Below are 12,581 nucleotides of genomic sequence, written 5' to 3' on the forward strand. Positions count from 1 at the left end.
AAAAGCTCTATCAGTCTATGCGACTGAATGTCACCCCAATTTTCGTCTATGAAAAGAAACCACATGAATTAGGATAACCAATTAATATAAATTTTGCAGACAACCACTATGTTCATCCTTCTTTAAATCTTGTTTGGTTGCAAGCCAAAATATGGGCAAGCTCAAGAGATTTGATATGTGGGTCCAAGAAAAATCAGAACCTTAATTTAAAGTCTAATGCTAGAATTAAACTCAGAAGCGAAAAAGCATGTAGCCTAGTAGTTACAAGAGCATCAGTGGGTGTCTCAGCTCCTGTTAAGCAGACAACGCAGCCCAAAAGGCCAACAAAAGCCTTACCGTTCGATTGCTGTCCACCTCGCCTGGAAACTCGCCGATGACACCACGCCCTTTCGTCTTCATTCATGCGATTCAACTTCTGTCGTCACAGATTCACGGTCACTGTGTCCTGCTCAGCTGCTCGCCGCTTGGTGCTCGCCTCGCACCGGCTCCCCGTGACATCGCCTCACAGCGGCTTGGCGTCGTGCATCTGCATCTCCGCGTCCTACTGGTGACCCACCTGATGTTCGAAGCGCTCTGCTCCTAGAGCGTTCGAGCCAATAGGTACGCCGGCGAAAATTGCAATTTGCAAATCTCTGTTAGTACAGAAACATGCACAGATCCCCCAACTAGTAATAGGTAATGTCGGATCCTATTTTGATATTTATTTTTTCTCAGTTGGTTAGTTTAATCAGATCAGATATTAGAAGCAAACCATAGAAAGAATTTTTTTTGTTCTACTAGCAAATGAGGATTGAGGAGGCTGATTTGAGCAAGATGTCATGTAAGGAAATATTTGATTTCTAGTACTTTAATGAGTTTTTTACCTGTATAGCCCTGGAAAATATGTCTCTTCCTTGTATGGCTCTTTCTTATTTGAACTTACTTGTATGGCCTCAAAACGAAGTTCTCTTCCTTCTATGGCCTTCTGTCCATTTTTGTCACTTGACGGTGTTAAGTCAAGGGTAAAATGACCATTTTACCCCTGGCAAAAAAATAAATAAAATATAGAGTTTTGTATTTGGAGTAATATTACGCAAATAAGTTCACACATAACAGTACACACATAATCAAGTACACAAATATATTGTAAATATTTGTGTAGTTGATTATGTGTCTTATTATGTACAGTTATGTGTGAACTTATTTGCGTAATATTACTCAAAATACAAAACTCTTCATTTTATTTTTTCGCTAGGGGTAAAATAAGCAATATACCCTTGACTTAACACCATCAAGTAGTAAAAACGGACGAAAGACCATAGAAGGAAGAAAATTTTGTTTTGAGGCCATACAAGTAATTTCAAATAAAAAAGGGCCATATAAAGAAGAGGTATTTTTTCCAGGGCATACAGGTAAAAAGCTCTGCTTTATCATGAGTGCTTGCAGGTTACTTAATATATACTTTAGTGTTTAATTATGCTGTCTAATTGGATAGGTAATCAAAGAATATTGGAGCAATTCTTGAATATGAATGCTTGACTTGCAATATGTTATTATTTTGTCTTATAATGATATTGCGATTTTTATCCTGAATGCTTGACTTTTGCAATATATTATTATTATTAATTTTTATGTGCATATTATGTAATGAGCTTAGTGTTAGATTTCTTCAATTTTGAGCAATATGAGTCTGTGCTGACCCGGTGACAATTTATTCTAGATTTGCCACCGGTGGTAGGCGACGTTCCAGTCGACAGCGAGGCGTCTATGGTGACTTTGTCAATCTTGAGGATTTGTCGGCCCAGTTTTTTAAGAAGCTTATTGGAGTAGGATTTGCGTACGTGCGTTCATATGGGCGAGTGTACGTGCTGCGTACGTGCGTTTATATGGTTGAGTGTACGTGCGCTGTCAGCGTCTGCGTTGTATTATGTAATTCTAAAAAAAATAAACTCAAGATATAGAATCCTCAAATTGAAGAAGCCTTGAAATCTTAAGTAGGAACCTATTTTGAAGAGTCATTTGCTAGAGATGCTCTAAAAGGTTGCGTACCTATTAACAGCGTGCAATTTAACTTTCCCTGCCTCATCCTTCCATTCATTGGTTACTAATCTGACCCGGGACCGTAAAACGGATAGCTTTTAGGCGTTCGATCAACTCCGAGTTTGTGCTCTTTATGATCAGTCCTAAGAAATTTACTGATTTGCGGTAGTGCAAGCACACACGGTTCGCAGGTGTGAGAAGGGGATCCCACGGGACAGTACAAAAATGAATTGACCGTCCTCTGTATTTTTAACACCTGTACCCCATCTTTCTCTCACACACAGCGCGTTAATTGAATTTCCCTGAAGTGCTAGAGCCCACCGTACTTGCACTGTGCCGCTGTGCGTGTGGGCCCTGCTGAATAATTGACGCTACTAAATGTTGGCCCCATTCGTTTGAACTTATCAGCTTTCAGTCAGAATCTATATTATTTTTTTCTCATACCAAAATAGTTTCAGCCAACTTTAGTATTAGCAATTTCCTTTTTTTTCTTTTTCAAATCATGTTACAGAGACACACACATCACCCTATGAACCATCACAAGTTTCAGACAGGCTTTCCGGGGATCTGTTAGTTGTGTGATCCATGAACAAACACGGGTCAAACAAATGTATTTAGCTTCTGATCCGTCGTTGTCCCAAAACAAGTAATTTTGTGTTACCCATATTTTGTATAGTCTACAAATTGCAACAGTAAGGTTTGCACTCTACTGGCTACTGAGTACTCGCTCCGTTCTAGTTTATAGGCTGTTTTAGCATTTCATACATAACTTTTATTATGTAATTTGGAACATAGGGTGGTACCTAGGACCGGATCACTAGAACAACATTGATACGTGTGGAGATTTTATATGTTTTGAAAATGAGTTTTTTAAATCTTATTGATGATGAAATTTAAAAGTTCGACTCGAACTTTATCCAAAGTAAGTACATTAGGTGTAATTAACTACTCTGGTACGGTTCTGATTCAAAATAAGCTGTTAGTTTAGAAATGTTGTTGATCGAGAATCGAATACTAATATTTAGAAATATAATCATATTGATTGATGTTACTGTGTACATTCTTTCATGAGTACATTTTCATTTTTTTCTTTTTGTGACAAGTAAAGTTCATAACATATTGCTATTCTTATTGAAATAACATATTTTTGCAGATATTACTAGCCAAACTATCATATTACAGACCACTATACCATCCAACCATGCTCCAGCACGGCCTTGGATGTTATATACACAAAGATTAAACATTTTATGTATGAATTTAGTGCCTATAATTAATTAAAATTGATTATCTTTAATGTCTCGCTCTTCGTTTCCTAGCCCAATACTTATTTAGATACTCTATAATCCATATCTAGTTTTAATAATAAATTTTCTAATTACTATTAATCTATAAACTCTATCTAGTTCTAGTAACTTTTCCAATTATTTATATGTGCTTTATCCTTTGCATAACAACTTTACAGATTTTAAGATGAAATTAGTTAAAAACTTAGTTTAACTTATATAAGCTCTTGTTACATTTTTTTGACACCATAAATCTATATTTTGGCTTTCAACTTTTGATGTTATTAGTTCAAATTTTAATCCACGTGTTAAGTTTACATTCTAGTGCTTCTTGAATCTTTTATTTGGTTGTCTATTATTTTATTAAAAAGGGATTGTAGATCTTAGCTAGACTCAATTATTAGCTACTACAATGTATAAACAGTCATTTCAACCTGCATCATGACACTTACTTAAGATGTTGAATTTTATCTATGAAAGAACTATATGTGTAGTAGTATTGTTTTATAAAAAATAGAGTGCTTGAAAATACACTACCAGTATTAAGTAGTCAAAATGCAAAAGGTTTTTTTGAGAAAAAAATTCGAAAATGCATAAGCTTAACCAATGTAACATATTTTAAACAATTATAATTTAGAGTATAGTTATTAGTGTCAATGTATGAGACCACCAAAGAGGTTGTTGGCATTAGACTATAGCATTAGTGCTTGTCTGATGCATGTTCCATGCCAAAATGGAGGCTCCATCTTGAAATAAAATTGATTCTTAGAGTTGCTTTAAAAATATTGTTTTATATTTAACTAAATTTATAGAGAAAAGAGTATAAATATTTATAGACCAAATGAACATATTAGGAAATATATTTTATGGTATATCTAATAATAGTAATTTAGGGTTATAATCTTTTTCTACAAATTATATGAAACATAAATTGACTTATGCAGAGATCGAGGGAGTTTGTCTCTAGTTGTCTTCACAACTACCGGAGTAGTACGGTTCCTGCATCTGCATGTGGCTGCAACCTAGGTAACGTTTCTTGTTCGCTTGAACTTACTGCAGCGGTTTTTTTTTTTCAAAACAAATTAGCTTTAGCAGATTTATGCTATAGAAACCATCAGCCTGACGGGAGGGCATCGGAGACGGAGAGAGTGTCTATTCTCGCCCTCCAGTGGAGCAGAGCCCGGGACCTCCACTGCCGGGTGCTGGCCTGCCGCCTGCTTGCCGCATAGCTGAGCTGGAGTGGAGCATCATGCATGGTACAGGGCCCCTCAATTCTAGCGAGTCTTTTGGAAGGTGGCGAAAAGCCAAAGACTGATTGTAGTCCCAATCAATCATCAGCCTTCCTGGCTTGTCTTTGTAAAGTGGCGTCGGAGAAAGGAACGCTTGAATCTATATATGGGCATGGAACATTTGGTGGCCCGAAAACCCTAGAAAATCTTCTTCTATATCTATCTATATCTTTTCTCACAAAAGAGATCCATCTATCTAATCTGAGGAAGCGCGAGAGCCTGATGTATGTATAATCTTTGACTGAATATCGGGCCTTGTTAGGACTGGTGTATTTTAGCAAGCCGTGCCGTGTCATCCGGCATGCCTGAGGAGAAAAAAAACGTGCTTCGAGCTAGGCTGTCGTGCTGTGAGCTGCATAGCCTATGGGCAGGTCAAGAAAATCTTTAGTGAGAAAAAATTGTTGGGTAGGACGTCGAGCTTATTTTGTTTGGGGGTAAGAAACACGGTGAAAAATTTTGGACGGAGGCATAAGGCTCTTTGCAAACATCGACGTTTCTCCGTGTATAATGATATAGATCCACGTGTAAAGCCACTTTCGGTGGGAGTTTCATATAGGTTTCATTTGCATTAAATATGTTGCCACATAGGTATTTTTGATGACATGACAGTGTATTTAAGAAGAGAAAAAAAAATAAGTTTGGCATGATTACCAACACTTTATGAGTCTTGAAATTAAATGTCTATGAAACTTTAGAATAAAACTTTACATTGAGAATCATCCGAGTTTCATTTCGTTATACATGACATGACAGTTTTGGAAACAATGAGATGAAACTATCCACTGAGATTGGCCTAAGATGAATGAATAGTAATAAACTAGATTTGTTAGATGTAAAATTTAATAAGGATTAAAAACTAAGGTACATAGAATGAAAGTAAGAAATACTTTTAAATTCCGTCGCTTTTTTAGGACGGACCACGAGTCCAAACTCCAAAGTACTAGCTGCTCTCAATGGGCCGTCTATATGTTTTCCTTTATAAATACCGACCACTCCAACAGGGCCATATACTGGGCCCAGATGCCAGGCCTGGCCAGCTCCGCCGCTGAAGTTCAGATAGCTCACCCCAGTATTATAAAAGCCTGGACCAACTTCACTCGGTCCAACTAGGCAACTAAAAAAAAAACAGATTATTCGTCAATTAAATTTACCCATGATGCATGACTACATACAAAACATAACCGTGCCTTACAACATGTTGTGCGACCACTTAGAACACCTCATCCAATGATGATGAGATAACTATCTTTATTAGATTTAACTAGACTTGGCCTAACCTTATTTCAACTAATTTAAATAAATTTTCAGGCCCATAATAAATGCTAGGTGCAGTAAATTCTTAATTTAGAAAATTGAGTGGAGACTGAGTTTATTAAATTGGTGGCTATATTGTGTACACTTATTGTGAGGTTAAGAAAGATGAAGGCAAGCCAAATGATCACACGACATGGGCTTAGGTGGCCATGCCACAACATAAACGGTGTAGTACTAAAAGGATCTAAACAATGCCTAGAAGGGGATGAATAGACGTATCTAAAAAATTCTATATAAAACTCAAAGTCACTTGTCAGCAACTGTCGGAAGTCCCGACAATTTGGGTCGGAACTCCCGACGTCGTCAGAAGTTTCGGCGCAAACTGTCAGAAGTCCCGACGTCTACGGGAAATGTACTACAAGTGCTAAAATAAACTTTGTGACTTCGATAACTTACAACCCCACTTCCTAGTGGTAAGGTAACACATTGGGGTTGCTCCTTTGACGCTAAAAGGTCACCACTCCATAGATCGAGTCCAAACCTTAAGAAAATCTTTGGGGAGGAAGAGACACACAAGAACAAAAGTAATAGCACAAGTCTCAACAACAACAAGCATGTGGGATACAAGGATTTATCCTAAGGTTCAGCAACACCACAAAGGAGCTCCTACGTCCTTGTTGTTGAGGTGACCACAAAGGTCGGAGTTTCTTTCACCTCCTTGCCTCTCTCAAAGCAACCACAAAGGTCACTCGAGGTTTCCACTAAGAAATCGAGGGTAATACAAACTTTTCAAGGCTCTTCCACAAGATGGAAGCTCTTGGGCAACGCCTAGCCAGCTAGGGCAAAGCCCCAAGAGTAATAGACACAAATCCAATTGGCTTGATGAAGAAATCGAGTGCTCAAGCATGCCAAAGTGAAGCTCTCACTCAATCCACTGTCCTTTCACTCAAAACTCTAGGAAAATCGAAGATTGGAGTAAAGAGAAGAGGAGAGGACAGTCTTGAATGCTTAGGAGCTATTTTGGATGAATGTTGGTGAGCAGTGAATTAGTTTGACATGGTTAGAAAAGAGGAGAGGGCTATTTATACTCATAGTATAAATCTAACCATTCAGATCTACGTTGGGACTTTCGACGCAGATCATGGTACTTCTGACCTTTGAAGGAAAACACTATTCATGCAAGGTCAAAGTCATTACGAACACATCAACGTCGTAACTCTTGGTGTACGTCAGGACTTCCGACGCGCGTGGTCTACGGGGCAGCCAGTTGTCCAGGTGTCGGGAGTCCCGACTTGGGTCGGGACTTTTGACTATCGGGACTCCTGACTCATGTCGGGACTTCCGACGGCCACAGTCACCGCACAGGCTAAGTAACTGGCGTCAAGACTTTTGGCGTGAGTCATGACTTCTGACGGTCGGGAGTTCCAACTTACGTCGGGACTTTCGACACCAAAAGTCACAAAAAACTATTCTACGTGCTCGTGAAGTGCTAGAGTGTCTCTCTTTTGATTTTATTTTTATACTTGTGCACTCTATCTTCCTCAGACTAACTAAGTTTGCATCCCTCTTTATAGTACGTCATACCTAAACTCAAAAGCATAAAATGTAAACTTGAAGATCTGCTTTGAGTTTGACGCCTTTTACCACTTCAAGAATTGAGGGATACCATTTCATCTTTATCAACTCTTTGAATCTTTTATGGGACTAATAGCTGCGACATATCTCATTAAGATCACATTAGTCCCTAATTTGGATGCCATCGATACACCAAAACCCACATAGGGGGTAAATATACTTTTAATCTCCCCCTTTTTGGTAATTGATGACAACCAACTTAGGCTTTTATAAGAATGGAAGAATTTAAAGCTTTTGAACCCCAAAATTTATGAAGAGCTCCCCCTTGATGTATGCATGAATTTGAATTTCAATTAGAACCATCTATACATGATTTGCATACATCAAGACAAAATCTCCCCCTAAATTTTGCAATCCGTGGGGTGCAACAAGTGTGTGTGAATAAAAATATATCCGTAAAAAGAGATGCAGTATGACATGTTATATTCGCACCACAAGTAAAAGAGAATGTGATGTCCAAGAATTCAAAGTAGAAACTTGAAGCAATACATGGCCATCCAAAATAAAACATTCATCATCACAAGTAGAGACAAGCACAAGCTAATAGATAGATAAATAACCATTACTTGTCCTACAATTATCCATCACAAACACATATATAGTTGTCCATCACATACTAGCCACCACACGATATAGTTCATACAAGCTAAAAGTTTTAAAGTCTCAAAACTAAGTGACCAACTAACTTATTACATAATAGATCAAAGCCTAACACTCCCCCTTTGTCAACAAGTGCCAAAAGGGGTAGGCTACATGAAAGAAATGACTACTCATCCTCGTAATCCTCATCATCATCATGGTCACCATCATCACCACCATCGTTGTCGTTGTCATCATCATCTTCCTCGATGTAGTCCTTGTCTTCTGCAGTGGCCTTGCTCTTACCATGAGGGCGAGAAGCAGCATCATCCTCATAGGCCTCACAAGTCTCATCATAAAGAGCCAGAGGGTCACGGGGAGGCACAAATGGCGACAGAGGTGAAGACACAATACCAGCCTGCTGCTCCAAACGATAGAGCCTCTCATGCATGCCATGCTCGTATTGAGCACTAGCACAACACTATCCAAACATGTAGGTCATGAGAAACTTGAACTTGCTGGGCTTCTTACTAGAGGAGGAAGAGATCGGCTCAGCACTAGAAGCCTGGGAAGCAGCGGGTGGTGAAGCACCATGGCGAGAGCGAGAGCCTAAAGGACGTTTGCCTTTGGCTGCATCAGCTTTCTTGTTCAGGTCCCATGTAGTTGTGATAGAAATCTTGTTGGAAATCTTAAGGAGCTTGTGCTAGGAATCTGTGGGGAACCGAATGCTTGCTCAATCACATGCACAATGTAGGGGGCATACGGAAGGTGCCTCACAGGATCCTTAGAAGTATCATGAATCTTGTTCCAAATGTAGCGACTGATGGAGAACTTGTCAAAATCATCACCAAAGAGCTAAAGCACCTTCTGAGAATCATCACGAAGAAAAGTGGAATCACCTCGCTTTGTATACAAGATCTAACGTAGGATGTTGTTCAGAACATAGAAGTAGGGCTTCAGGTACACTGTCTGTCCATCTACAGCATAACCATCAAGATACATGTGCCGATACTCCTCCAAGGCCACATCCTCATACTCAGTAAGCTCTGGTGAAGTGCGATCATACTCATTCAAACCAAGAAGAGGAGAGAAAGTGATGAAATCCACCTTATAGTGCTTGCCCTCAGTAGTCTAGTGGATAATATCAATAGCACCAGTAGGATCTTTCTCATGGTGATAGGAAGCATAAAACTGACAGATAATCTTATTGTTCCAATGCTTCCTAAATTTCATCAAGTAGGAAAGCCCCATTCAATGCACATCACGAACCAACTACACTAGCTCTGGTTCCTTGAACAGACCAAGTGAATAAGCATCAATAACCTTCATCTAAACTACCGGTGGCTCCCTCTTCTTTAGAAACTTACGATAGAGAATGGAATCATAGAAATCAAAGTGAAAAGGGTGCCAGAAACAATACTCAAGCCGGAGATCCTTCTCATCCTCATCATAAAGATTATGGCCTCGCATGGACCTGATGTCATGGACCCTATGATGGTAGTAACTGGTAGAGGAGGCGTGAAGTCATCAATAGGATCAGGAGCGAGCTAGGGCTCCCGTATGACTAGTAGAGGACCATCAAGCAGGACGTTAGCAGGTTTGGGACACCATGGTTGTACCTTGAGCAAGGGAAGAAGATAGAGGAAAACAAAATCCATAGGCCACGAACAAATCTTCGAGCACGAGCACCTCCATGAATGGAATCCCCACCATCGAGCTGAAGAAGAAGAGCAGAGCACGAGCGGTGGAGAGGGGGCAGAGAGGACGGGAGTGCCGATGAGACCCTCGATGGCACAGCTAGAAGGGATGGGGGCCAGAGCTCCCGATGGCCAAGGGGTGGGTCGGAGCTCCTGATGAGGCACAACATGGTGGAGCGAGGAGGTGGCGCGAGGGAGCGGCTGTGAGGCGATGGGAGAGCGAGGAGGGAGGGTGGGAGAAATGACTGCGGTAAAATGGGTTGGGCCTAGGTCAAAGGGGGCACAGGCACGGTCAAAGCAACGCGGTCTAGATCCACGTCGGGAGTTCCGGCATAGGCGTCGGGACTTCCGACCGTTAGGAGTTCTGGCGCGAGCCGAGACTGCCAGCAGTCAGGAGTTTCGACCTATGTTGGGACTTCTGATGCAGAGAAACTAAAAAACTCCCAAACTTGAGTTTACCACGCTATGTGGGGCAAAAATATGATGGACACTAATATTTTCAGGTGTGACTAGTTTTCATTCAACCACCACAAAGCAATTGTCACACATGAAAGCTATAAAGTAGATTTTGAAAGTATCACTCAATATTTTCGTAGATGTTTTCTCCTATCTAGATCAATCAAAGTATGTGCAAGACATCAAGCTATGTTACGAGAATCAATGATATTTAGCTCACTCCTCAAAGCACAAAATCTTGACTCATCTAGGGGATTTGTGAAGACATTGACTAGTTACTTTTCAGTGCTCACATGATGAATTGCGATATCTCCTTTGGCTTCATAGTCTCTCAAAAAGTGACGCCGAATGTCTATATGCTTTTTTTGAGAGTGGTTTATGGGGTTGTTTGCCAACTTAATGGCACTCTCATTGTCACACAAAAGGGGAATATTGGTTAGCTCACAACTAAAGTCTTTGAGAGTTCGCTTCATCCAAAGTAGTTGGGCACAGCATACACCGGTCACCACATACTCGGCTTCGGCGATGGACAAAGCAACAGAGTTTTGCTTCTTAGAGCTCTAAGACACCAACGACCGACCAATAAATTGGCAAGTTCTGGTAGTACTCTTTTGGTTTACTTTGCAACTGGCATAATCTGAATTGGAATAGCCAAGTAACTCAAAAGTGGAGCCCTTGGGATACCACAAGCCAAGATTAGAAGTGTGCACTAAATACTAAAAAATTCTCTTAACAACCATCAAATGACATTCTTTCAAATTAGCTTAAAATCTTGCACACATGCACACACTAAGCATAATATCGGGCCTAGATGCACAAAGGTAAAGGAGGGATTCAATCATGGAGCGATATACCTTTTGATTGAAGTCTTTTCCTCCTTGATCAAGTCAAGATGTCCATTGGTTGGCATGGGTGTCTTGATAGGCTTGGCCTTGTCCATGTCAAACTTCTTCAACATGTCGTTGGTGTACTTGGTTTGACTTATGAACGTGCCATCCTTGAGTTGCTTGATTTGAAATCCAAGGAAGAACTTCAACTCTCCCATCATGGACATCTCGAACCTATTTGTCATAATCCTACTAAATTCCTCACAAAAAGCCACATTAGTACTACCAAATATTATGTCATCGACATATATTTGGCAAACATAGATATCATTATTGACTTTGTGAGTAAATAAAGTAGCATCGGCCTTTCCTATCTTAAACCCTTGTTTGAGTAGGATGTGGCACTTGAGTTGATCTTTGGATGGAGCCATCATCGTCATCATCATGATCATGATCGATTAGAGGATCACAACCATGAGCTTGTGGAGGGTTGACTTCACTTCTTTCTTCATTGTTGAGTTGAGGTTGAGCTTGCTCATTGTTGACACCATCTTCATGAGAATGACCTTGTGCTTCATTTGATCTCCCAACTTGATTATTTCTTGTCGTGGAAGCTTCACTATGTTCATTGGATGAAACATGATGAATGGTTGGATCAAGATCAATGTGCACAACATGGTCTTCATCTTCATCTTCGACAGGCTTTACTTCACCAATGGCAAGCTTCTGGATTCCTTTGTGTGGAGCTTCTTCATTACCTACAATCTCAATATTGACTTGCTCCTTTTGAGAGCCGTCGATTTCATCAAAAGTCACGTCTACCACGATTTTAACCAAACCAGTGGTTTTATTGAAAACACGATGCCCATGTTTGTTAGTACCATAACCAAGCATGAAACCTTCATCAACCTTTGGTGCAAACTTCAAGCTTTTGGATTTCTTATTAAGTATAAAACACTTGGATCCAAAAACTCTAAAGTAGTGCACATTAGGCTTTTTATCGGTTAGAAGTTCGTAGGTGATCTTTTCTCTTTTCTTGTGAAGATATAAGCGGTTGATAGCATGACACGCCATGTGGACTGCTTCTGCCCAATAGTTGACCAGAGTCTTGTACTCATCCAACATTGCTCTTGTAGCCTCTATGAGTGTTCGGTTCTTTCTCTCTACAACACCATGTATGGAACCAAAAACTCATGCTTGATTCCATCCTCATCAAGGAACTCCAATGTTAGTGTTCTTGAACTATGTCCAATTGTCACTTCTAATGCTCTTGATCTTGACATCAAACTCATTTTGGGCTCTTTTTGCAAACTTCTTGAAGATGCCATGTACTTCACTCTTGTCACGCAAAAAGAATACCCAAGTGAAACAAGAATAATCATCAACAATTATGAAACCATATTTGTTACCACCAATGCTTATATAAGCGACGGGTCCAAATATGTCCATGTGAAGCAACTCCAATGGTCTTTCGGTAGTTACAACATTCTTGATGGGATGTTTAGCTCCAACTTGTTTTCCCACTTGGCATGCACTATA

At 40.0% G+C, this 12,581-nt stretch overlaps 1 protein-coding gene across 1 annotated transcript; it reads right to left on the reverse strand.

The window, feature by feature from the left end:
- Positions 1-8,980: 8,980 nt before the first annotated feature.
- Positions 8,981-12,116, reverse strand: LOC136510593 (uncharacterized). The gene is made up of 2 exons (XM_066504995.1): positions 11,448-12,116; positions 8,981-9,193 (listed from the first exon to the last, which is right to left on the reverse strand). The coding sequence occupies exons 1-2, from the start codon at positions 12,114-12,116 to the stop codon at positions 8,981-8,983; spliced, it is 882 nt and encodes a 293-aa protein (XP_066361092.1).
- Positions 12,117-12,581: the final 465 nt, after the last annotated feature.

This window comes from Miscanthus floridulus, chromosome 16, assembly GCF_019320115.1.
Source record: "Miscanthus floridulus cultivar M001 chromosome 16, ASM1932011v1, whole genome shotgun sequence".
Classification (NCBI taxonomy): Eukaryota; Viridiplantae; Streptophyta; class Magnoliopsida; order Poales; family Poaceae; genus Miscanthus; species Miscanthus floridulus.